This window comes from Ceratotherium simum, chromosome 20 (assembly GCF_057802395.1).
Source record: "Ceratotherium simum simum isolate JZ-2026a chromosome 20, ASM5780239v1, whole genome shotgun sequence".
In the NCBI taxonomy this organism is placed as follows: Eukaryota; Metazoa; Chordata; class Mammalia; order Perissodactyla; family Rhinocerotidae; genus Ceratotherium; species Ceratotherium simum.
Genome location: NC_141919.1, coordinates 51,282,716 through 51,310,513, shown reverse-complemented (window position 1 = coordinate 51,310,513; position 27,798 = coordinate 51,282,716). Strand labels below are relative to the sequence as shown.

At 49.1% G+C, this 27,798-nt stretch overlaps 1 protein-coding gene across 1 annotated transcript; it reads left to right on the top strand.

The window, feature by feature from the left end:
* Window positions 1-7,296: 7,296 nt before the first annotated feature.
* On the top strand, window positions 7,297-26,908 carry LOC147914462 (protein SPATA31F1-like). Its single transcript, XM_087444239.1, is given in 9 exon segments — window positions 7,297-7,410; window positions 8,062-8,107; window positions 8,636-8,696; window positions 9,703-9,805; window positions 9,905-11,365; window positions 11,368-11,781; window positions 11,783-13,430; window positions 17,655-17,834; window positions 26,367-26,908. Coding segments are annotated over 9 exon segments (4,569 nt in total).
* Window positions 26,909-27,798: the final 890 nt, after the last annotated feature.

Below are 27,798 nucleotides of genomic sequence, written 5' to 3'. Positions count from 1 at the left end.
CAGCCCCATAGGGAGCCCTGTGTCTGAGTGAAGGGACGTGAATCACCGTGGCCCTGGGGAACCCCGGACCAGAAGGGAGAATCAGGCCTCCAGCTCCCCTGCACCAGACCTGACCCAGCCAGGGCGAGCCTGGAGTCCTTGTGCGAGTGAGTGAGAGTGAGGGGTTGAGTGTGGCGGGAGCACAGCTCCTCCTCGCCCAGACTGCAACGCTTCCAATAAAGCCCACTGGCACCCACGGATCAGTCTGTCTGGTATCTGTTTGCTGTCTGTCCGGGAGGATCGAGATAGGAAGAGGAAATGGAATGGGAGGATCTGTTTTCCACCCTGCAGACTGAGCAACCTCCTCATCGACCTCCACCCACTCAACACCCTGTGTTCTCAGGATCAGCCCCCACAGTCAGGGCCCCACCTCATGTCTTCTCACAGCCCTCTCATACTCCATGGCTCAGCTACACTAAACCTGTGTCAGTTCCCTGAACAAGCCAAACTCTCTCATGTCTCATGGATCCAGTGTCACTGAAGGGAAGGTTGGGAACCAGCTCTCATGGCTGGGGAAGGGACAGAGGGCCCAACTCTACTGCCTGGGAGAAAATACCCACCCACCCACACCATTCTGTCTAGAACACTCTTCCCATCTGTGTCTGGATGACTCTTCCTCGAGGAAGCCTTCCCTGACTTCAGGGTGAGTTAGGAGCCTCCCTCTCTCTCAAGCTCCCAGGGTCCCCTGTCCCTCTCCTCCTGCAGCACTCACCACGCTGAGTTACAATTGCTAGTTTGTTGGCCTTCATGGACAGAGATCATGTTCGTTTTGGTTTCTACTGTCACGCTGGTGTCCAGCTTGCGACAAGGTAGCCACTCAATAAATATTTGTCTTGAGAATGAATAAATATGTGAGGAAAGGCACCACAGCCAGGGGGAGGGCCCATCTGTCCCTGCAGAATCTGACCTCCAGGCCAGCCCTCCTCTCTGGCACAGTTAGTCTGGACCAGGTCCAGCCCCATCTAGGCAACCCCAGGGTCACGCTTCTCAGGGATACTGACAGACTTAGAAGCCAGAGGTCAGAGTGGGAGAGGTTCAAGAGGATGGAAGAAGGAGCAGCCAGGGAGCCAGGGAGATTCAGCATGGAGGAACCCCCCAGCAGCCCGCAGCCCACCTGGGCTCCAGGGCCAAGGAAACACTAAGGCCAGGGGCGTCACAGGGAAGGAGTCTCAGCTCTGGGAGATGAAAGTCCTGTGACTCTGGGAGCATCCCACAGGGCTGCTCTGGGAGGAGTGAGCGCCTCGTGCTTTGGAAGTCCCCTGGGGAAGCTGGCTGGCCTCCTGGCTGTGGCCCCTAACAGCCTGTCCAGCTGGAAGCAGCAAGTCTGTGCCAGAATCGCAGTCAGGACGCAGACTGAGCACCCTCGCTTGGGAAGTGGGGCCATCATTAGACCAGATATACTGCATCGGGTAACAAAAGCAGGCCTGAGCAGACCTGGGAAGCCCGGGAAGGGGAGTGGTGGTGAGGGGTTGTGCCAACCCCTCCTCACTGAGCTGAGAGCATGGCACCTTCTTCCTCCCCTCTGCTCCCAGAAGTAGGTGTTCAAAACTCAGATATCCCAGGTCTTAGAGTCACAATGAGTGGGTGGGATGTGGACAGCCTGCAGGAACAACTGCTATGGCTGGGAAGTTTGGCTCTGCTGCCTGGGGGAAATTTCCCATCCATTCATGCATCCATGCATCCATGCATCCAGCTGTCTCTGCATCCATTAGACCTCCATCCATCCATCCACCCACACCTCCATCTACGCATCCATCCATTAATCCACGCATTAAGTCAGCCACCCATGGTGTTCCACAGGTCCCAACTTGGACACCCTTTGGACCGAGTGCCCTGTACACCAGCAGGCAGAGAAAAAAACAGGTGTGGGGGGGCACATTGCCCCAAATCCTTCTCAGTTCCCAGTGAAGCCAAGTGGAGGTCAGCCTGCCACAGAGGCAGACACAACCTCTCCCTCTGGACCCTCGGGGAACACACAGACAGAGCAGGGGAGGGGAGGGTGGGAGCCCTGAGGAAGGTGCTACCAAAACAGATGCCCCCGGACACTGCCTCTCTGACACTGCCATGGGGGGGTCCAAGAACAGGTCAGGAGCTCAATGCCCAACCCCCAACCCCACAATCCTGTTTCTGCCCCTCACTGTGCAACTCTGGGCAAGTCCCTTCCTCACTCCCCCTCCAAGGCCTTAGTTCCCCATCTGTCAGGTGGCAGCAGGAGCTTAATTTTTATGAGTCTCTCCAAACAAAGACTTGACTCCTGAATCTCAGCTGAGGTCATGTGCCCAAGTCCTAGATGCAAAGGGGGATAGGAACACTAGTATGTGACCTTTGGGGATTCTATGATGGAAGGCAAGCTCCCAGTGACCAAGAACTAATAAAGCTGGAAATTCCTCAAACATAGAAAGGGGTTAAGGTTGTGGGCAGTCAAAAAAATGATAAACATCTCTATAGTCCACCCTATGGCCATCCAACATCAACATTCATCCTCTTCCCAAACCCTAAGCTTCTTAAAAATCTAAGAGTATTACCTAACATAATATTACTTTTGCTTATACAATCAAAAAACATTCACCCCTCCCCAAAGAGAGACTAGTCAAGCCTTAGCAATTACCACATCTGTCTTAGCTTGGGCTGCCAATAAAATACCATAGACTGGGTGGCTTAAACAACAGAAGTTTATTTTCTCACAATTCTAGAAGTTAGAAGTTCAAGTTCCAGGTGCCACCATGGTCAGTTTCTGGTGGGAGCTCTCTTCCTGGCTTGCAGATGGTCACCTTCTCACTGTGTCTTCAAGGGCAGAGAGAGCTCTCTCTATCTTCCTCTTGTTATGAGGCCACAGTCCTATCAGATTAGGGCCTCACCCTTATGACCTCATTTCACTTTAATTAGTTCCTAAAGATCCCATCCCAGACACAGTCACATTGGGAGTTAGGGCTTCAACATATGAATTCTGGGGGGAGACAATTCAATCCACAGCAAAATCCAAGATCTCGAGGTAATGTCCATTCCTCCTCTAGTTTTGTTGTAATCTCAATCTCCCTATTGGTGGTAACCACCACCAAGACACCTGATTGATCAGGATAGGCTGCATTATGCTGCAACAACAAATGCCACCCAAATCTGAGTGGCTTAATGCAACAAAATACTATCCCCTATGCATACCAAGCCTGCTGTGGGTCCAGGTGGGTCTCTAGCACAGCTGTTCCCCATATGATGGCTCAACATTCCAGGCCCCCTTGATCTTTTGGCATGTTCCTTCATCTCAACACGTGTCTCCATGATCATTCCGGCCAGGGAAGACAGCAACGAGAACCCTTGCTTAAACGCTTCTACCCACAGATGACACGTCACTTCTGCACACATTTCATGGGCCAAAGTGGGTCACACAGCCATGCCTAACTTCAAGGGGGCACTGTCACGAGGAGAAGTAAACCAGAATCTTGGGGACTAGTAGTGACATCACCACAACGACCTCTACTCAAGAATGGAACAGAGGAGGATGAAAGAAAAGGAGAGTCAGTTAAAGAAAGAGAGGCATTTCACAACCAGGCAGGAAATCTGGATAAGAGCCACAGTTGGTACTTATGAAACTGGTCCTGGGGCTGAGCTGGCATTTACTACTTCCTTCCTGTACTAGTTTTCTATTGCTGTGCATCAAATCACCACAACTTTAGCAGCTTCAAAAAGTCCAAATTTATTACCTCACAGTTGCTGTGGGTCAGCAGTCCAGGTACACGTTGACTGGGTCCTCTGCTCAGAGTCTCACCAGGCTGAGCTCAGGTGTCTGCCAGGGCTGTGAGCTCATCTCAGGCTTGGAGTTCTCTTCCGAACTCACTGGGTGTCGGCAGTTGTGGTTGTAGGACCGAGGCCCTCAGTTCCTAGAGCTGCCTGCTACTCCCTGCTACATAGCCCTCTCCACAACATGGCAGTTTGCTTCTTCAAGGCCAATGTGAGAGCATCTGCTGCTGCTTCTTATCTCCAGACACCTTTTTAAAGGTCTTACCTGATTAGGTCAAACCCACCCAGGATAATCTCCCTTTTGAGTAACTCAGAGTCAATGGATTAGGGACCCTAATTACATCTGCAAAATCCCTTCATTTTTGCCATATAGCATAACTAAATCACATGAGCGATACCCTATGATATTCTATTTACAGATCAAGAGGTCAAGGGGAACCCCTCAAAGCAAGGAGATTTTAGAGAGCATGCATACCAGGGGACAGGAATCTAGAATTCTCTTTACCACCCTTCCTCTACGACTTACTCCCTTTACCTCCAACTGGCACTGCAGCTGGTTGAAATTCTATGCCTGCTAAGGGACACAAACCTTCACACCCAAGGGATCCTAACCCCTGGTGGTCTTGCCTGATGAAGGTTACAGGGTTCCTCCATAAACTTTGACCACTGGGCATGGCATCACCAGGAGGTGCCCCAGGTACCCCAGGGATCACTTGGGTGTCTCCTGCAATACATATAGAGAGGGCAAATTTTATTAATTTAAAAAGCACTTAAAAATCAATAAGTAGGGGCTGGCCCAGTGGCACAGTGGTTAAGTGTACGCGCTCCGCTTCGGCGGCCTGGGGTTCTCAGGTTCGGATCCCAGGTGCGCACCGATGCACTGCTAGTCAAGCCATGCTGTGGCAGTGTCCCATGTAAAGCAGAGGAAGATGGGCACAGATATTAGCCCAGGGCCAATCTTCCTCTGCAAAACGAGAAGGATTGACATCGGATGTTAGCTCAGGCCTAATCTTCCTCAAAAAAAAAAAATCAATAAGTAAAAGATCAATAATCTGTGGGCAACAGATTAGGAACAGATATTTAACAGAAAAGGAAATAAACATACAAAAAAGTGATTAGCCTACCTTAAAACAAACTTGCAAATCTACAAGATAAAATTTATCACTTCTCAGGTTCACAAAGATAAAAAATTTGATAATACTGAATCAACAAGCATGAGAAGAGAGGTACTGTTCCACAGTTTTGTTGAGAGTGCCAATTTGTACAATGGGTGGGGCAATTAGGTAATATCAACATTTAAAATACTCACACCCCTTCAACCAACAATTCAACTCAGAGGAATTTCTGCTACATATATATATAGTCATACCCGTGTACAAGGACTTACATACATGAAGTTCAGGTCAGCATTGTTACTGAGAGGAAAAGACTGTAAATGACTAAATATCCATGAATCAGGGATTGAAGATAAGTTGTGTTGGAGTTCTACCAAAGAAGACTGTACAGTCATCAAAGAAAATTATAGATGCAAGATATATTCATATTATTAAATAAAGCAAGGAAGAGGGAAAACAGTGACCATCATATGTTTCCATTTGTAAAGAAAACTACATCAATTTATTTATGCTTCCTATCCTAAATTAATTCTGAAAGACACATGGGGAAGAAAATTCTGAAACATACGCTAAGAACAAAAAGGGGAGAGAAAGGTGGGAAAGAGACTACTAAATACCTTCTTTTGCCTTTTAAATTTTGTACCATGTATATGTACACCTACTTTTAAAAAACCAATTATTTTCAGTGATTGAAGTCAATTAAGTGCACTGGCTCTTCATCCTCACCTCTGCATCTCCAATCTTTCCCCACAAGTCCTCTCCAGTCCACCCACATGCACCTCTGCTAGAGATAGATGCATTTCTTTCCGTCAGATGCACTCCGTGGCCCCTTCCTCAGTGTTCCACATTCATTGGTAAGCTTCTCCCCAACCTGGAACATGCTTTTCCTCTCGCAGGCTGCAGTTTTAGACCCAAGTCCAATCTCACTCTATGCAGGAGCCCTCTCTGACCACCTTGATCCTCACTATGCTTTCTCTCCTCTGAAATGGGATGTTTGTGACCTGGGCCTCACATGTGAGTATATAATTCTATGTGTTCGACTTTGTTGGCTCTTCCTTCATGTGTTTTAGTCTTATCTTGGAAACCAGAGTAAATGTCTTGAGAGCAGGAAGGCAACATGACTCAAATGTCTTTGTACCCTTGACACTGCCCAGCTCAGGGATGAGCACAGACTGAGGGATCACCAGGCCAGCTGGGTGGAGGACTGGATGCTGGAGGAAGGACCAAGTAGCCTCTTCAGGGATTGTGAGCTCAAGGATTCTTGGCTGTGACAGACCACATCACTAGGGCAAGATTCTCTCAAGGAAATGCAGAAATCCTAGACTATTAGAGAAATATGACAATAGGCACAGATGTCAAGCAGGTGACATAAACGTGTAAATAAATGGGCAGAGTATAGGAGTGATGGACCCTGGGGAAGAATCAGAAAATAACCGGCCTGCCTGAAGGCTTCAAAAGTCCAGGTGAAAAAACAAAAACAAACAAACAAAAAAACTCCTTCAGATCAACAGCATACATCCAGAGTAGATGAGCATATCTAATCATAATCAGAAACTAGTTTATGACCTTGTCAGAAGTGGGCACCAACCCATCTCTGCAGGTATTCATCTCCATGAGTAGACAGAATTCTATAACATGGAAAAACAGCTCTAGAAAACAAACTCTTAAAAGAGCTCCATAAGTGAGTCTAATCAGTGCCTCCAGGGAAGGCAGCATTTACAATCTCTTCCCACCACAAAGAATGGAGGCTTCACTTCCTCCACACATGTGAATTTCACGGTATTGCCACCTGGACCTTCCTGCCACATCAGCCATGGTCCCCTTCATGCACCTCTGAGTTCCCATAACCCATTGCCTGTAATAGCAAAACTCTCCAAGCCATAACCAGACTCGGCCCTCCCTCATCTCATGGGTGCTTCTCAGACATATTTCCAGTACAGGTGGAGCACTTGGTGGAGGATCCTCTGTCTCAGCCATTCTTCTTCAAAAGGTGCCCTGTGTCCCTAAACACGCAGTTCTCTGGGAATGGATGACCACACAGTCGTCGTGAAGGAGACAGCTGAGCCATCGAGCTGCTGTAGGGTGTGGAGAGTGAAGACAAAGTGCGAGCACAGACTCTACCTGTGAGCAGGCACCTTTAGGGCCAGGCTCTGTAACCCTGACAGACAACCAGACACCCTCCTCTACAGACTGACTCACCACATAAGCCTCCCTAAGACAGATCAAGGACTCTGACATGACACCTGCCTTGTGAAACAGACGGGCTTTGTGATGCAGTCAGCTGGCCTGGTTCCGTCCTCTGTGAGGCGGACAGGACGAGGCATAGCACTGGGAGTCATTAGGCACCAGACCCTGAATGCCTAGAGAGAGGGGTGGTTGGTCTCCTCATGCCAATAAGGTTTACACCATGTTGAGCCCTACTTTTCTTTATGGCTCCATCTTCATTATTATCCTAATTATCTGGCAAGTGAAGAGGAGTTATGATGGATTAAGGCTGAAACCTAAAAGGGGTTGCTGTTGGGTAGGGAAATGCTATGACCACAATTGAACTGATTAAGCCTGAGATAAGAAGCTTTTAAGATATAAGAGTGTCTGCTTTTACCCTTTCCCCTTCCTCAATGTTTACACCATGCATTCAGTTACTCTGATATCATACTTCTCTTATAGAGCCTAGAAATAATTCCTTACCAGGCCATCCCTGCAGTGTATTCTAACTGAAAAATCAAGACCCTCTCTATCAGGCTTGGGCTGAGACCCAGATGAAATGGAATCTACTCACAGGATCTCAGAAGATCTCCCAGTACAGGGGATCTTTCTGGTTGGTGGTCCAGTAAGGCATTTGTTAGCAGAAGTCCTTTGGCTTTAGACCCATACACCCAATAATCTGCTCCACTCTTTCTCTTGTTTCATCATGAGCTTCAGAAGAACTTCTCCTGGGAAATAAGTGGGAAGTAGAGAGTATGGAAGAGCCTCGAAATGAATCAGAAGCAAGCAGAGAAGAGAAACGTTGGGGTGAGAAAAGGTGGAGTATGGAAAGGAGGATTAGAAAGTCAATAAAATACAGACAGATATATAGAAAGGGATGGAGAAATGTGTATTTCCTTTGTCTCATTTTGGACATGAAAAATAAAATAGTATGCCAGCTTCACACTCTAACTTTTTTGCCTTTAAGTGTCATCGAAAAGTCAGGCAAAGGGCCAGACATGCAGCATAGAGAGGTAAAGTCCCCTTCTCTGCTCTGACCCCTCCACCGTGGGTGCTGTTCCCATGCATCCTGCCCCTCTATGACCCGTGGTGCCAGGACCCAGTGCTCTCACAACTGAAGGCTCCAACTCCCAAGTTGACAAATACTCCCAGAAGACTTTCTTGGTGGGAAATCAGAGCCCAGGAATGTTCCAAAATTCTCCACCCTACCCCCGGGAATGAAGAATGAGGAAGTAGGGCAGAAGTCCTTAGCTGTGTCATTTACTAGTTTTATGACCCTGTGGAAGTCACTTCATCTCTCAGTCTTGTTATCCAGGAAATGGGCATCTAATGACCCTGCCTCACTCACGGTGTGCTGGTGATGATCAAATGAGATTAGGTCCAGGACAGCACATTGTAACTAGTTAAGTTGTATACAGACGTGCCTTAAAACGTTGATTCTTGGGGTTTCCAGTCTCCTCTAATCCAAAGGCCTTCAGCTTCCTATAGGATGTCCCTGAATCCTCTCCCCTTCCATGTAACACTGTCTCCTGGTTTCTCAGCAAGGAGACGTGCCCAGGAAGAAGCTGAGGAGGCATGGGAGCTGCTCTCTATCATGAAAAGGTGATCTCTTGCTCTTTGCAGTCTCCCAACTCCCAGCCTGGCCTGTGATGATTTCTCTGCTTGGTCAGGTACAGGGGTGAGGAGGGGCATAATGACTGGGAGGGAGCAGACACAGCAGAGGCCAGAGGACTGACTGAGAGAATTGCCAGGGCAGAAGGGGATCAGACAGCTCAAGAGGGAGGCATCTCCCAGTTCTGCTCTGGGCTAGGCTCAAGGTGGTCCTGGAATTCAGGATTGACTAGTGCATAATGCATAAAAGACTCTATGTGGCTTTGCACTTAGTCACAAGACAAGTTATCCAGTCAAGAGAACGGATAAATAAGTGCATAAATAAGTCATCATTGTTATATTCTCTTTTCAGCTACACCCTTTCAAGAGTAGACGCCTCAGAGGATGTCTGGACCCTGCTGACACTACCTCCTGCGGTTCTGTCTTCAGGGAGGCCAGTTGCTGGCACAGCCCTCAGATAGGAACCTGTCATCTTCTCCTCTTCTTAAGATCTCTAGAGAGTGGGACAGGCTCCAAAGAGAAGTTGTATGCACACCATAGTCCCCAGAATGCAGAGTTCCCACAAGGACCTCATGTTCCACAGTTTGGAAATACTGAATATGGAAATACTGAATACCAGCCTGTGGCCTTCTGAGCCCCAAACGAGACTGACTCCAGGTTCTACCCAGTGATGTCCCATCAACCAACCACTGGCTACGCCATCTGCCTGGTACCTGCTCCTAGTTCAGCTTCTCAACACAGGTCAGCAGAGAACTCATCCCATCTCCCAGTCTCTCATGGCCATGTGCTCCCATGGCTTGTCTGAGACCTCAGCCCCGCCCACCATGACTTACCAAATGGCCTTTTCACAGGAAGAAAAACGGATGGGTAAACACCCAGAGGTGCAGGTTCCAAGGCTTATAGGACTAGGGGACGGCAGTGCCAAGCTCCAGGCCACACACTTCCAAAGAGGCAGATGTCACTCCATCAGTAACAGCTGTCATGTTTCCTTTCACAGCCAGAGCCAGATTCCTCAGGACGGAAGTGTGCAGAGGCTCCTGTGTGCAGATCCCTGCTGCCAAATCTGCAATGCCATGGCTCTGGAGATTCAGCAGTTGCTGGTGGGTGAGAACACCCTGATCTCTTCCACTTCTCTGAGGCCATCACAGGGCTCCTCTTGCCTAGAGGTGTTGTCCATGCCTACTGTGTCTTTTGAGCAGAGTCTGGAGCATCGTTCCCCATAATCGAAAGACCTTTCACTTCCACCTCCAACCCCCACAGTGTCACAATTAACGGACTAGAGATCCTTAACACAGTCAGCTGCCCAGTCCGCAGGTGAGGTCAGCCTCCATGAATACTGGGCTGAACACCTCCAGCTAGGGCAGGAATTTCAAGTGCCAGACATGTCCACGGGCCCAGAGACGATCTCTTCTTCAAGATGGGAGGAGCCTAGGATCCCAGGGAACCAGCAGGAGATGATGCAGAGCAACCCCAGCCTCGTCTACGGGAACCAAGGTCAGCAGCCCTTGAATTCCCAGGTCTCTCTGCTGACTCCGAATGGAGAAATCACTACCCTGACACATCCTCTAGCCTTGCATATGGTCACTGTCCTCCCTGTCCACCTGCCATACCTCAGTCCTGAAATCCTGAGGTTTCTTGAGGTACATGTAAAGAAATGGATGCATTTCCAGAGGTGGGGGCTCCCCAGACATGTGGAGGAGTCCCTGAGACAGTTCATGCCAAACCAGCCATTGTTTTACCAACCTATAAATAACCAACCAGTTTCTTTCATCCAGAACGATACTTCTCAGCTCTCTGTTGAGAAATTTGCGAACATTTCCTACTAGACCTGGGGTTCATGTACGGCTGGCCAGCCAACCCAGGCCTTCTGGGTTTCTGAGTGGTCCATTCTGGACCTAGGACAAAGATACAACTACCAGCAAATCCCAAACCATATGGCTCTAGCCTTGCCCTCTCCAGCCCTTAAAGACCTAAGTGGCCTCGATCCACTTCCTGGGCCACAGGCTCATGACTCAGTGGGCCATTTGCAGCAGGAATACAGCCAGCTATTCTGTGGCCTCCCTTCTCTGCACAGTGAGTCCCTGGTTGATATCTTCCTCGGCTGTCAAGGCCTCTCCATGAACAGGAACATGTCCAAGGCCCCCTTGAAGGATCCTTTTCTCTTCAAGGAGCTCTCCTTCCTACCTCTGCCGCCTAAAACTCCACCCATGACAGCCATACCCTCTGACTCATCTTCTCCAAAGTGGGTGACTCAGTCTGACCACCAACAAGCTCAGATCAATGTCCCATTTCTGACAATGGCCGAATGTGAAGCTCTGGAGTGGCACGTGCTGCAGAGGCAGCTCCAACTTCACTGGGGTTTGCCAGAAGTTTTCCAGAGATCTCCACACACTCAGAGCCCTATGCACTATAAGCCCTGTGACAAAGCCCAGTCTGCTGAGACTGGGAAAACTTCCTGGCAAGGAAAGCCCATCTCAGCCCGGACCAGAGAAATACGCTTCTTCCTGGAGCATGCCCGGAGGCTGCTGGGATTCCACCTCCAGAGGCAGTTGATTCACCATCGCTGGGGCCTGCCCCAGAAGATCCAGCAGTCCATCCAGTTGCTCCTGTCCCCCGCTGATCAGCACCCTCTGCCCTGGAACAGCACAGCCCTAGCCAATGTGTGACTGTTCCCCAATCCATAGTCCTAGACACCAATGGGGCTGGTGACCCCTTCTCACCCATCATGGACCCAGTGTCAGTCCCCGTGCCACACTTGCTCGACCAGGCCAAGGCAATATTGCAGAGCCACATCAACTCCAAACGTGGGCAGATTCACCAGGGCAAGGTCCCTGCCTGTGTATATAGCTCTTGGGAGTGCATCATTCCTGGCGGCCTGGAAGGGGCTCCCCTCACCTGCATCCCAGAAAGCAAGCCCCTGGAGCGACAGGCAGCCACTGACTCTGATCTACAACAGGAAGTTACGCCCTGGATGCCCACAGCCCTCGAGCAGCAGCAACAAGCCTCTGCAGATGCCAACAATGAACATCCTAAGCTGCCCCGAGCCCTGTCCAAGGGAGCCCTTGAGAAACTGGAAGATGAATTTACAGCAGAAGTATCTGGCCTTCTTGTCAGGGCTGCCTGCTCTCTATTATGTGGCTCTCTCCAGGGCCATGACCCCGGCAATCACTACCCAAGCTCTAATCACAGACAAGGTGCCTGGGCCAGCCTGATTCCTCATGGAACCTCTGACCCAGGTGATCTCATGTGAAGACCAGTGTCGAAGTCCTGGGCCACGCATTCAAGATGCCAACGAGACTTGTGCAGACTCTGCAGATGAGTTCCAGGCTGAGGTGGAGGTGGAAGGAAAGATAGAGATGGTGCCTCTGGAAAGCCAGACAGACCCTGCTACCCCCTACACACTCAAGAAACCCATCTTGGCCAAACTAAATTTGCATCTGAGAAAGCAGATTCTAGAGATACAACGGGGAATTCCCCTAAGGGCAAGGGCGTCCAGGGAACAAACCATAGCAATCCCACAGAACATTTCCACACAGGAATCTCTTGAGAGTGTAATCAACCCAGGAAAAACACTGCTCCAGGAACTCCCCATCACACCAGACACGCCTCGTGCCCCAGATCCAGAATGGCTCCATCTTAAAGAACAGCTGGCCAGTGAGTTAAAGGCAGTGCAGAAGAGCCAGAAGCACCCTAGTTCCAGAGCAGTATACCACGGTTCTGCCCACGGGGCCTCCAAGATCTCACAGCCCAGTGGGGATGTGACAGAGGCCCAGGTGCTTTGTGTTCAGCTGGAGGCCAGTGTGAACCTCCCCAGCCTGGTGGAGCCCTGGAGCCCTGAGCCCCAAAGCCCTGGCAAGAGCAACGACTCAGCCCAAGTCCCCACGCTCGCAGGAAACAGAGAGGACCCGGGGAAACCCATATCAGCAGGGGACCACGGAGAAGGGGATGCAGGGTTTGCGTTCTCCTCAACAAGAGAAAATGGCCACCCTGCCGAAGCCCAGAGGCCAGAAGGGATGCTTCTGCACAGGACACCCCACAACCCCTGGCGATGGAGCCATAGCTTTCACCTTGAAGCTCCCCGTCCACACAGTCCCGAACGTCGCCCTCAGCTTAAGCTCCCAGAGCTACCACCAGGAGTCCCTGGGGGGCAGGATTCTGAGAAGAATGACCCGCAAGACAGTCAAACCAAGCTCAACATCATCCTCAACCCAGCAGGGACTCCTGAACATGCACAGCCTGTGGGGCCCCAGGCGTCCCAGAGCTAGCATTTTCTGGGCCAACTCATTCAGGGTAAGCCATTGCAGAGCCAAACTTTGCAAGGTCACGTTTTGCAGGGGCAGGTGATGCCAGTCCATACTCACAAGAGGCCTAGCCTCCCGGAATCTGGCTTGAGAAATAAGATGAAACCCTTTCTGCACTGGATTAACTCCAAGACAAAAGGCAAAGGGCACAAGGAGTCCATGTTCTCCACAGCCCAGAAAGGAGCCAATATCAGAAAAGAAAATGTAGAAAAGAGCCTGGCTCCAGCCAAAAGTCTCACAGGGTGAACTAAGACACAGAAGACAGGAGTGGACCCCAAGACCCCATCACCCCACACTGAGAAGCAGGTCAGCGTGGCCTTCTGGGATGGCGCCCCTTCCCCAGACAGTAAACGCTGGCACTGCTCCCACTCCCATCAACTCCACTCTGTCTCAGTCCTGGGCCACCCCGGCCACTGCCCTCGTGGTGTGTGCCACCCACCCTGGGAACCCAACCAAATTCTCAACTTCCCACTCAGAAGGAAATGTTTGTCTCCTCAAGGAGACCCAGCACAATCAAAAGACTCTGTAGGTTCCCCAATGTCTGCATCACTTGAAGAGGACTGCTACTGTCAATTTCATTACTGTGCATGTGGGGCAGAGCGTCATCCAAATACACTCCATAATCTAAGCAAAGATTTGTCTGTCTGCGCCTTCTTGCCACTGGGGTGTGTTAAGGGAAGGCACAGGGGAGGCTAAAATGTCCTTCCTCTCTAGGAAAGGAGCTTTAACCCACACTTAAGCTGGGTCAGCATTCCACACAACTCCTCCCAGCCCCACCCTGGACTGTGGATAAAGAGACTTGAGCAGAGAAGGACGGCCCTTGTCTAAGGTGCACTGAAGGTAAAGGTCAGGCTTGAACTCTATCGTGGTGTCCCATGGTGTCCTTGGGCCCAGAGGTGCAATGTGGACGTGAGGATAGTACTGACAAGAAGGAGTGGCCAGGAATCGCACAGGCACAGTTCACTGACGACTCCTATATAGGCCCACAATCTGGAGGGAAGGTTTAGAGGAGGGCCACAGTGTCTACCCTTGAGGAGGTGCTTTGTGTTTATCAAAAGTTCACAGCTAATATGACAGGGTGTCAAAAGCAAATGACAGAATCTCCCCCTCTGCTCCATGATGATTATTGGTTAGATCTTTCTCCACAACTCATCTGGGAGGCTGCTGTAGCTCTCTAGCCTATATCCCACCTCCACTGCCCAGCAGCTGCATGGAATGACTGACACCTGGAATGAAGATCACAGTAGGACATGGGGAGGGGCTTGTGCCCCACCCCCAAGAGCAGGCAGGGAGAGAAGTAGGGAGGAGGAGCATGTAGATGGAGGTCTGAGTACCTGGGACAGAATCTGACAAGTTTCTGACCAGGGCATGATAAGGCAGCAAAGCCAATTTGCTTCAAACTCCAAAGAACCTAAAGCCAGGAAGCCAACCAACAAGTGCTTTTGGAGGAAGGAGGTGAGTAAATCTGAGCTTCAGTATGCTTGTCCAGTGTGAGAAAGAGCAGTGAGTTGAGCCTTGAAGCTTCTGGGAATGAGCCACAAACACCAGGGTTTTTCTAAACATCTTTGAGCTTCTCAAGTTACTGCCAGCAGCTTGCACCTGGCCCTACCGCTGTGTCTCAGTTCTACACGACCTATACCTTGGATCCTTCTTCACTTTTCTCCTTTCCACCAGCCTTGCCTCACTGAATATTCATGTATAATTTTATATACATTTATATATATGTATATTTTTATGTATTTCCTGTATATTATATTGTACTGAACTTAGCCAGCTGTATCCCTCCCAGGATCTGCCTTCCCCTCCTTTCCTTAACCAAAGACAGCATCATATAAGCCTGTTAGCTCCAGCCCTTTGTTCCTGTCATCTTTCCCCATTTCTTCATTATATCTCACCACATTTCAGAATGCACCAGAACCACTCACCTTCACTGTCAAAGAAAACTTTAAGGCTTTTGGAAAGTGTCCTGTCCCATTAACCAGACACAAAAAGTGGCCAGGAATCTAGAATTTAATGCCACACATGAGTCTCGAACAACCAGATAAGCTGCTCAGAACTGAAGTGGGACTGTGGCCCCTTTGCCTCTCTCTGGGAATGTCCAACATGGGCTATTTCAGAGAAATATCTGTTTAGCATTAATGGAAATATAACGTGAAATTCTATGAAACCCTTGCAGTGAAACGGAGAAACCCAAGAGGGAGGCTAAGAGGCAAGCTGAGATCTGTAAGCAGCAGCTAAGAAATGTAAGCCCCTCCCAACTGTATCCTGTACCCACACTCCCTCCACACAGACTAAATGAAATTCCTCCTACAGATCTGTTTTAGGAGGCCTCTAGAATTACTTGCCATCCTGAGACATTCCTAGAGCTCTTTCCTGCTTCCTGTTCAGTCAGCCGGCACTCCTATCCCCACCCCACCACCATCACTGATGGGTGACCCACCACCACCAGCAGCCTCTGTCACCCTGGCTGCACAGTGGATCTCTTAATGGGGGCCATCAGACTCACAGTCCCTTGACCTCCTGGGGAGGCAGAAGTGGACCCTGTCCTACCTTCTCCTGAGAACTGCGTTGGGGCAGGTACTGACTTCCCTGGAAGGAAGACTAGAACCCCAGACCCTGAAGGAGGCCATGGTAGAACAGCATTGCTCAAGGCTGTGCTTGTTCCACTCAATGTAAGATTAAGTATGACTAGAAGATTTGGGTCGTCCTTTTCCCTTTGGAAGGAAACTTCTGGCTGAAGTGGCCAGAGAACAATGGCAGAGAAAGATGATAAACATGAACCAAGGGAGCAAAACTACAACACAAGAAAAACATTACAAAGTCCTTGGGCATGTGTTTTTACAATTTTTAGGCCAAATGTGTGACCCTCAGAGAGGAGGCAGACTTTAAGGTCAGAGTCACAGGGATGTAATATGGAAAAAATCACCAGAGTTAGAACCCTAACTCTGACATCTGACGATTACTTCACATTTCTAAGCCCCAGTTTCTTCATCTGGGAAAGGGGGATAACTGTACATCCATACCCCAAGCCTCAATTACTGTTAATGTAGTGGTGATTCCCAAAGCCACCTCTCGGCTCTAATCTTTCCTCTGAGCCCCAACTGTACAGGCAATACCTGGTGGGAAACTCCATCTTGCTCCAAAGATGATGCAAATTAATTCAAAATTTCCAAACACCCTCCACCTCACCAAATTGTTTTCCAAAGTCAGGGAATGGTATCACTATACATTGACTGTTTAGCTCAGAACATACATAAAATCAGTCACTGGGTTCTAATTCTGGTTATCTCTCAAGCTGCCTCCTTTCCTTTATTTTTACTGCCTCTGCTTCTATTTCAGTTTCTCAACCTTTTTTTCCTGAACAATCACAATAGTGCGTCGTATCCCCAGGGCTTAGGATAGTGGCTGGCGCATAGTAATACCTTAATAGTACTTGAATCCAAAGTCTAGACTGAGGAGGCAGATGAATAATTATATCAGTGTGATGAGTGCTGTGGTGTGTGAGGTCCTGCCACAGGAGGAAGTATTCAGCTGATCAGGAGGACCCTAGAGTCACACAAAAGGGCCACAATAAAAATAACCTTGAGAGGCATCTTGCATTCACAATAAAAATAACCTTGAGAGGCATCTTGTATTCAACAATTAAAATATCTGAGTACATACTATGTGCTAGGAACGATGCCAGACCCAACAGTCACTAAGACACAGGCCTTGCCCCCATGGAGATCATTATCTCCAGGGTAGACAGTCTCACATGCCCAAATTGTCTAATCAACATATACACGTGGATGTCCAATATTCATCTCAAAAGGGAACTCCTGATTCCCTGTCCCCCCATCACCACCCTAACACACATGCCAAACTGCTCCAGTTGCAGTATTTCCCACCTCAGTTAACGGCAACTCTCTCTTGCCAGTTGTTCAGGCCAAAAACATTAATGTCGCCTTGATGTTTTCTCTCTAACAGTCCACATCCAATCCAGCAGAAAATCTTCTTGTCTCTACCTTCAAAATGAATTCAGAACATGACCACTTCTCACTCCCTCTGCTGCTATGATTTATGCATATCATCCCTAATCTCTCTGCTTCTTCCTGAGACCATACCTCCAACCATCTACTCTCAATATAGAAGCCTGATGGTCCTCAGGGAGGGTCCTGGCTATAGATGGCTGAATGACTGACTGATTGACTGACCGACTGACTGATGTATATAATACCATGAAACCAGACAAGATTACCAAGCAAAGGAGTGTAAACGAAGGAGAGATCTAAGGACTGGACTCTGGCATATTCCAACATCAAGAAATTGGAGGAAAAAGGAAGAACCAGTAAGCAGAGACTGAGAAGCAGTAGCCAGGGAGGCAGTAGGAAAAGCAGAAGAGTGTGGTATACTAGAAGCCAAGAGAGGAAAGTATCACGAGGAGAAAGTGATCAACTGCATGAAAAGTCGTGAACTGACCAAAAAAGATAAAGACTCAGAGTTGACAATTAGATTTAGCAACACAGAAATCACTCAGGGCCTTGAAAAGAATAGATTCAGGTGAATGATGGAGGTGAGGTGTGACTGCAGTGGATTCAAGAGAAAATGGAAGAGGAGCAATTGGTGACAGCAAGTGTAATCAATTCCTTCAAGGGGGTTTGTTCCACAGACGTGGAGAAAAATCAGGAAACCAGCTGTGGGAGGAAGACGAACCCAGAGACGGGTGTTTCTTTTAAAGGTGAGAGATACAGCATGTTGGATGTTGATAGAAATGATGTGGTCAAGAGGGATACACTGATGATGCAGGAGAGCAAGGGGAGAACTGCTGGAGCAATGCGGTGGTGCAGAGGTGAGGGGATAGGAGTGAGTGCGCTTGCCCAGGGGTTGGCCTTGGCTAAAAGCATAGACACTTCACTGGTGCTAAGTAGAGAGAAGGGAGCACTAACAAGGAAGGACTTTGTGGCTTAGAAGAAAGGTTTCTCTCACATGTAAGGGAGTGTGGGCAAAGACACAAAAGGGTAAGTATAAGCTGGGAAGGGATGGTGGATGAGGGTGGAGGGAAGGGTATGGAGAATCAAAATTGAAAGCCAGAAGTGGAGATGGATTCTGGAAGTTACCATAGCAAATTACTATTAGAGCCTAACGAGTGGGTATCCAACTGAGAGACCAGGTGGACATAAAAAGGTGGTTGACTTGCTGATTATGCATGTAAAGCAGTTGCTCTTGGAAGACTGGAGCAGCAGGAGAGATTGCAGAGAAGTTCTAAATGCATGGAGCCTGGATCATGAGGCTACAGACACAAAGACAGGGCAGGTGTGGCATCCTAGTGTTCAGCCAGGTATCAGGGAGGTTTGGATGTGGGAGGAGAGAACTGGGAAGCAGAAAGAAAAAGAGACCACCCTGAGTGGATGAGAAGGACTTCTCTTTTGGACACCTAGTATCTCTCAGGAGATGGCACCTCTGCATTCCCAACTTCCGACCTAGCACGGAGGAGCCAACAGCTGAAGTAAGTGCAGGAAGTACTGCAGCTTCCTTAAGACTGTGTGGTAAGGGGGACTATGGGATGATCCTGCCTCAACTGATTCCTAAGGAAATCCAGGATGACTCAACATCCCATCAAACCGGAGGTGGTGGCAGGACTCTCTTCCTCTGACAGCACCCCAGCACTTAGCACTATACGTCCACTGCTGGCAGGATGCACAAAAGCCAGGATGGGAAGAGGCATGAACGTGTCCCTCTTTTGAATGGTGATTCTGTACCTCAAGGATGGAGGCCCAGCCCCTATTGTGGCCTCCAGGGTCAGGAGGCACAAGGCCCAGGCCTGCTCAGCCAACACCCTCCAGGTGTTTTCCTAAAGCATCCCCAAAGATCATAGAAGGTCTTGTGACAGGCATATCCTCCACGCCTGGTGGAAGTTGGGCAGAGCGCCACAGAGCAAGGAGACAAGAGCGGGGCCCAGAATGAAGGGAATGACCCAGAAGGGTCACAGCAGCATCAGATGGGAAGCAGAGGTTAACGTGCATACATCCTGGCCTAGAGTACAGCAGCTCCTTCCCATGTATCCCACCTGCCACAAGCCAGCACTGGCTTATGCTGCTGACCAAGTCCTGCAACAAAGGGTTGGGGGCAGAGAGATGAGCTGGAACCAAGACCTTCAGAATTCTCAATTCTCAGCAAAGTCAAGAGCTGAGAGAAAACAGGGTCAGAGCCTATAATTCATGCTGGATGTTGCGGGATGTTGTTGAAGGATGAAGCCTTGCTCATCCCATCCCATAACTCTACCACAACTCCCACCCTCCAACTCCCCCTAGGCTCAAGAGAGGTAAAATCAGAATAAAAAGCCTCATGGCAGAGCACAAGCTCAAGTATTTGCTACTCCAGAATTGGTGGCAGATGCTAGGAATACACCAATGCTTGCTTGGGAACTGTGGAGTTCACCTCTGGTCCTCTGAGGTACCGTCATGTCTTGGTGAATGGCTCTGACTTTCTGGAGCCCTTCTCTTGGTCTCCACAGAGGCCACTTCAGAATTCTATGGAGAGAATTTCAGGCAACTGACCACCTGCAGTGAAGGAGAGTGGCTTCTCCACAAATCACTTCTCCTGTTAAACACTGAATTCAGGAAGATAGGGGAGATGGCTGTTTCATTTTTGTACCTGCTGACCATAGCCCACAAACAGAGGGCAATGAACACAGGATGAGAAGAGGAATAAACCCCATGGAGATACTGCTTCCTGCATCTTGTGAGGGGAGCTGGGCCTCTGCTCTTTACCAGCCATCCAAAGCCAAATGCTCCACCTGGGCTCAGGGGCCCATGGCACAGGCCAGGGCTGTCACAGAATGAAGGACAAGAATGGTTCCTGTGTCCGCGGCAGGGAGAGGAAAGACGGGAGGACAACCTTGAGCTCGGGTGGGGATATGAGGAATGAGCACAATGCAGGCATGTAAAGTGCTGGGGATGCAGAGGACCAGATCCCTAACCGTTTCCCTGGGCTTGTAGAAGACTCTCCATTCCCACCCCTGGAGACAGGGAGGCCACGACCCTGAATACTTGGTCTGGATGGGAACATGTGAAGGAAAAAGGGGGCCTGGGAAGGGGTCAGAGGGAGAGCTCTGTTTCCAGAAGGAGAGGTGGGTGCTGCCAACTGCCCCCCTTTCCTGCTGTGTCCCTCTCCTCCACTGTAACTTCTCTGGGTCCATGGCCAGGCAAGGAGCATATTAGGGGCTGCCCAGAGTGTATCGCTCCCACGGTCAAGCCCGCTACAGGGGCCGCAGGGGCATGGCCCTGGGCAGTCAGCCGGACACATGGGAATCCAGATGGCGGGAAGGGAAGGGAAGCCATCCTTGCGGTAAATACTACAGGCAGCTGGGGAGTGTCAGGAGGAAAGGCAGGGAAAGTGAGAGGCCAGAGTAGAATCCCACACACAGTCAAAGACACATGGACACAGATACCTAGCCACTCTGACACATAAATAGAAAGACGTAAACTCAATGATGCCTCTCAGAAACTAATGCAGAGTAGCCAGAGACATGTCCAGGAAACACACCTACATAGACATGAACACCCTGATCAGACATGCTCGAGCAGACACAGGCACAAACACACATACAGACACAAAGACAGGCTTGCACACATGTGAACAGACACAGCCCATCTTGTAAACCCACAAACATAAATGCAGTCCAAATCCATCCTCAAAGGTGCTCTCCTCCATAAAGCCTCCTAGGCCACCTCAGACATACCAGGCCTGTTTATGCTTCCTCTAAACTCTGGTTTCTAACTTCTGTTCCACTGCTTGTCCTTTAATAAGGATAGTCTTGGATTCACGTGCATAACCCTGGTCTCAACTTGGACGTGTGCTTTTAAAGAAATGACAAGGACAGCAAGTAAGTCCACGACCTACAGACCCATCCCTATCCCTATGAGTGTCCCCAGTTTACTGCAGAGTCCTGACCCCCAGCCTCTCCAATGCGGCAGACAAGACCCTAAGGGAAGAGTAAACCAGACAGACACACTCCATCAAGGTCACCCTCAGAAGACCATGAAGAACCAGGCCTGGTTCCCCAGGAAGGAGCCCTTGACACAGAGCATGACCACATGGGTAGTTCCACCTTAAACTTTAATGTTAACTGCAGTCCCATGCCTTTCAACTCTTACCCTAACCCCAACTCCAACCACATTCCCAGAAATAACTCTAAACCACAGTTCTTCAAGTGCACCCCTCAGAACAACTGTGCCTCAGAAAGGTAATGCTGGTGGGTGTTACCCAAAAAACGTCTACATGGCCAAATAAGTTTGGGAAAGAAAACTGTGATGTTCCCTCTCCCTAGGAAATAGATGCCTACTTCCCTCTAGTTGAATTACAGCTTCAGTGATCACAGCCATTCATAATTCACAGGTACAGAGAGCCAGAAAATGGCCAAAAACATCTCATCTAAACCCAATCAATATCATACAATATGCATAAGCTTAAGTTCTTCTCTTAGAAGCTTAAAACTAACCCCCAACACAAAATTTAACTCCTTGGCCAATCTTAATACCGACCTTAAACTCAAGCAGTGCCCTACTCCAACCTTAACACAATCCTAATCCAAGAGCCATTAGCTCTTATCAATAGGAACCACCAACTCAATTCAAATCCTACTTTAACATCACCATGATTCCAGCCCAGTGCTCAACACTATCTACCTCCAATCTGTAACCACCACGTCAATGCTATTCTAAGCACAGTCCTAACTCTAACCCTAACTCTAGGTAGCTACACACTGAGTAATGGCTGTGACTACTAGGCACACAGATATCACACATTAGGAAGGGATGGGTCATTTGTACTCCAGGAACTCAGTAGCTCCTTCAGTAACACCTGCAGTCATCAGGGCAGCTTGTCTTTGAAGGGCTCAATGTTCAGCTGGGAACCCAGGAGCACCAAGGCACCCAGGCCCTTTGAACCCTGTTAGACATACAAGCCTAAAGGGGCCCAGCCCATCCCAAACCCTATTCCAGAATTAGCCCAGGCTCTGAGTTGAAATTCCTGCTATACCCCTCCCCTGCTCCTGCCTGCCAAGCTGGGAGCATCTGTTGCCCCAGAACCCCCACCAGGTGGGAGCAAATGGGCCTGGGGCCTGGGGCTGAACAGAATGTGGCCATTTCCCACTGTGGGGATTTCCAGATTCTAACACCCACATCTCAGACCTCTATCCCAGAGCCTGGCCCAAGTGCCTGTCCTAAAGAGGGAGTGGGCCTGCTGACACTGGAGGTGAGTAGCGGGTAATTTGCACATCTCCTCTCTCCCACTCCAGGGTCTCAATCTGGTGGTAGTGTGTGTTTGTTCTAAACTCATCAGCAGAAATAAAGGCGAAGTCAGCCATGTGTACCTCCCTCACCCATCACCCGTCACCTGTCACCCCAGGCACCAGGACCTCTAGTGCAGCACTCCTCTGCAGCTGGACCACCCCAGAGGCTGTTAAACACTACCTAGGCTCTCTCAAGAGCTCACCAAGCCAAAACCCTCACCCGAAGGACTGGAACTCACATCTCAGATATGCAGCCATTTGAATCTCTGTGTCCCCTTCTCAAACGTCTACGTCCAGCCTGGCCTGAAGACCAAGAGAGGGGCTTGGTTTAGGGCTGCAAGCTCCAATATATGCATGTGGGGTGCTTGAGAAATTAGCAAAATCAGCTTTAACTTCTAGAAAAACAAGTGGTAGTGATTGGCAAGAACTGTGGGGTTTCACTCTATTTGTAAGTTAACAAGCTATCCTGTTACTGTTTCATGAATGCTGGCAGAAGACACGAGACTCCTAGGTCAGATATTAAAGATTTTATTAATCACAGCACAGCCATAGCAAGAGCTTTAGCATAGTTTTTTGCATCAGTTCCCCGTGTCTTCCAAGTGCCATGGGGGTGGCACAGGATCTATGATAGATGCCTGCACACGCAGTGGGCTGCATTACAGAAGAGGAACACTGAGGTTTAGGGATTCACTGCTTTCATAGTAAGAAGAAAAAAGCTCGATCTTTGTCCAGGGGAAGATGTTACCTTATCTGTTAAGGTTGCTTGTTGCTAATACAATCCCTAGAAATAGCCTGGGAAATAGTCAGGACCTTGCATTCTTGGTACACCCAAGTTAGTACATTCAGGAATGCTAAGGGCCCACAGTGGGTTGACTTTCCCAACAGTGATTAACGATGGGTAAAAACAAATGACTGATGAGAAAAAAATTGGTTTTCCCTGTGCTGGAAGTCCTAGGAGAGATACTCAGATTAAACAGGAAATCAGAGGCCAGCTCAGTGGCGTAGTGGTTAAGTTCAGCATGCTCCCCTTTGGCAGCCCAGGGTTCATGGGCTCGGATCTCAGGCACAGACCTACACCACTCATCAAGCCATGTCGTGGCAGCAACCCACATACAAAATAGAGGAAGATTGGCACAGATGTTAGCTTAGGGCCAATTTTCCTCAAGCAAAAAGAGGAGTGGCAACAGATGTTAGTTCAGGGCCAATCTTCCTCACCAAAAAAACAAAAAAAGGAAATCAATTAATAACAACACCATGAATTATGCTTAATGATTACTTCTTTAGCTGGTAGGTGAACTGGGGTTTTCTGTTTCCTTATCAAGGATGAAAAGAGAGATAAACGACATCATCACAGGGACAATGTGAACATTGAAGAATTCGTGGTAACTTGAGAAGGGCTTGGAAGAAACTTCAGGGGGCAGAGATAATTGGCAGTAAATAACAGTGGGACAAGAAAGTAGAATAGGCCCATTTGGCTGAATGCAATGTAAGAAATGAGAGCGGATGACAACCTAAACCTTTCCTTGGTACTGTTTGTGGAGACAGTCTCTAAGTCCATGATTCCCACCTCCTGTTGTTCATGCTTTGTGTATTCCCATCCTCTTGAGTGTGGGAGGACCTGTGATTTGATTCTAATCAACAGAACATGGCAAAGGTGATGGGATGTCACTCCTGTGATTACATTACATCTTATAAGACTGTTTTCTGGCATGCTCACTCTACAGACAGTCCTTTCTGGCTTGAGGAAGTGACCATGTTGGGAAAGCCCATGTGGCAAAGAACTGCAGGTGGCTTCTAGGAACTCTGAGTGGCTTTTAGATGCTGAGGGTGGCATCCAGCTGACAGCCAGCAAGAAGCAAGTGCAGTGGGATTATTTTTATAAGGGCAAGTGGAGGCAGAAGGAAGAGGAGGCTGTTCCACAGTATGAGCTAGAGAAGAAATAGGGAAGAAGGCATCCAGGGAACTCCTCCCTCAGATCATTCTATAAAGACACATAGCTGTAGAGAATCTGCAGCCCTCTGAATAGGCTGGAACCACCTCATCCTGCATGTTAAACATAAATTACCCTTCTGTGCTTTCATTAGATTCTTGATATGGCAGTGGTAGACATTTGTAAAAGGCTCAAAAATGTAACTAACAGCGATCTAGAACACAGGGAGGGTGTGTCCTCCAGGCAGTAGCAAAGCAAAAGAAACCTCTGAAAAGGGAAGCAGGGAAAACCCAAATCAGTGAGTTTCAGAGGTAGAAAAAGGAGCTCCAGATTTTCTTTGAGTTCAGGAAGGAGGAATAATCAGGGTAGTTCCCACTGCTTTACAGAGAGCAAGTGTTCAATAAATCTTTCTTGAAGAAATGCTGCAAAAATGATTGGGCAAAGCCAAGAGTTTATTTGAGATCACAATGTCAATACCCTCTCTCTAGTTCAAAGTAGGCCAGAGGGGGCTGAGAAGACCTATTCTCCAGAACTGGTTTCTAGGGAGTATGTAATCATGAGCTCATCATATCCACTGTGCTTCCTCAGAGGTGGAGCCTGAATGGTGAGTCAAGGTTGGCAGGGTTGACAATAGGTAACCAATACAACAGATATGGATGATTTCTCTGACCACAGAAAAGAACTACTAAATTTTGGATTTTAGCCAGTTTCCATACCACATCACATTTCTTTTGGATACAGAATTGCTTGTGGAGTAGAACTGCTAGGTCATATGGAAATTCTTTTTAACTTTTTGAGGAACCATGAAACATTTTCTACAGTAGCTGCACCATTTTACACTTCCACCCGCAATGTACCAGGGTTCCAATTTCTCCACATCCTCCCAAACATGTTATTTTCCATTTTTTTGAGGATGGCCATCTATAGGTGTGAAGTAATATCTCATTGTGGTTTTGATTTGCATTTTCCTTATGACTAATGATGTTGAGCATCTTTTCATGTGCTGGTTGGCCATGTGTATATCTTCTTTAAGAGATGTTTATTCACGTCCTCTCCCCATTTTTTAATTAGGTTGCTTGTTTTTTTGTTGTTGAGTTGTAGGAGTTCTTTATCTATACTGCATATTAATCCCTTATCAGATACACGATTTGCAAATACTTTCTCCCATTCCATGAGTTGTCTTTTCAACTTTCTTGACAGTGTCCTTTGATGCACAAAAGTTTTAAATTTTGATGAAGTCCAATTTACCTATTTGTTGTTGTTGTTGTTTTGGTGGCATATTTAAGAAACCATTACCAAATCCGAGGTCATGAAGATTTTCTCATTTTCTTCTAAGAGTTATAGTTTTAGCTCTTAAACTCAGGCAAACATACATTCTTCCTTCTGCCTCCCTCTGAAATTTCTTTCGCCCCCCAAAAAATCTGAAAAACAGATTTCACGATTCCAACTTTTATAACCTTTTCAAACTGCTTAGTCTCTCCGAGTCTCAGTTTAATTATCCCTCAGGAGATAACTGCACAAAGCTGTTGTAAGAGTTATATGTTTAAACATAGCTAGTACAGTGCTCAGCATACGGATACTCAATAAACCTACACATCCTTTCTTCCTTCCTTCAAAGGACTTTCTCTTCCAGGACCTGCCAGCATGAATGAATCCACCTTACCTGATGGTCAAGCACAGGGCCTCAAGTCTCCTATCTTTGCTTTAGAGGCCTCACTGGTCCTCTCTTCCCTTGCGCCCTGTGCTCTTACAGGAGTCCCACTAAAACCCAGCTTGGAGCCAAGTGGGCTATCAAAGAGAAAAAAGATTCTAATGGGGGCGGTGGGGGTGATGGACAAAGGCGGCAGACCCACATGGCCCCAGCCTCTCAACCACGTTGGAGGGACACAAGTTACGGCACATTGAGCCCTAAAGGCGGTCAAGGCCAAAGTCCTTTGGGCATATGAGAAGTTACTCCCGGCCCGGATCCCAAGGCACGATCCTCTCCCCCCTGGCAGAGGTTGCTTCCAGGCAGTCCTAGGGCACAGCCTAAGGTCCTCCTTACATACGGGTCCTCTGTGGGGTCCATCCCCACCGCGCAGGCTCTCGAGGCTCCCGTACGTCCCCAAATGGTCTTCCACTGAGGCAGCTCCACAGACCACCCTTGTGCCCCCCCGCAGTTACACAGAGGGTGTCTCTGGAGACGGTGCCCTCCACACTGGGCCCCCCACCCGTGGCAGCACTTGCAGAAAGAGCCCTGGGCATCTCCATTCACACAGGGATCCCCTCAAGGGAGGCCCCCACACAGCACCTCAGAGTCCCCGGAGGGTTGACCGCGGCCCGCAGACCCGCCCCTCAGGGTGCCCGCCACGTCCCCGCCGCCCCCGCCCCCGCTTACCGGCACCGTCAGGGCGGGGGGGTGGGGGTCCGGGGCTGGCGGAGTCTACACCGCGGGCTCCGCGCCGCCCATGGCAGCCGGGGAGCCGGCGTGCTGAGTCCGTGCGCCCGCAGCAGGAAACGCTGGCGAGGCAGCAGGGTGAGGCGTCGGCGGCGCGCGCGCCCCGAGCACGCTCACCCTTCCCGCCCCCGCCCCCAGCGCGGCTGCGGCACGTGCGCACGCGCGGGAAGATTCCGCGGGCCGGCGGGCGCGCGCCCCGCGCCGCCCTGTTGCGCCTCGAGGCGCGGCCCTCGCGGCTCAGTTGAGGGCCTCGCGCGGGAATGAGGAGCAGAGGGACTGCTGGAGGGCGGCAGCTCCACCCGGACTGGGCGGCCGTTTCCGACGACCTGTGGGTTCGGGGGCCAATGGGCGCACCCCTCCAGCACTCGGTCTTGTGGCGCCAGGACTGCTCCAGCCCGGCCGCCCCCGGGAAAGTCAGTGCCAGGAGGCCGGCTGTGCACTCAGGCCTCCGGGCCCACGCCCCTGGCATCAGCGCACGCCGCTTCATGGTACCCTCTGTGGAGTGTCCAGATGAGCCTTCACAAAGCGCTTGGCCGGCCCAGCTCTTCCTGTGCGCTGTTTTCTGAGATTATTGGTCTTCCATCTCCAGTAGCAAAGCTGTACCCTGATGTCACCCACTCTTTGCTGCAGCAACCTTATCCCTCAGACGATCCAGTTTGCAGTTCTGAGGGCTGTAACGTGCACTATACCAAACTAGCTACTTTGAAGAAAGTGAGGGTAACAAAAAGAATGTCAAAAGTCAGGAAGCCCTTAACAGCTATTATAAAGCAACAACTGAAGAAATGCAAATGATATACTGAGCATCTTTTTATTTAAATTTTTTTAACATTTTTAATATACCTCACGTTTCCAGATGAATTCAGTTTCTATGTCACAAATGCAATTCACTTCATGGTGAGGGGGATACAAAGAGAAACTCGTTTTGTCTTTACTATCATGAAACTCGCCAATAGGGAATATAAGGTAAGTAAGTACTATATATCGCTATCACCTTTAAACACAAAAGGCCAGATACTGGACACTGTACATCTATTAAGTAATTTAAACTTCACAACATCACCATCAAGTACTATATTTCCATTGCTTACATTATACAGATGTATAATGAGGTACAATGAGGCACAGAGAGATTATAAAGCTGCCAGTATGGAGAT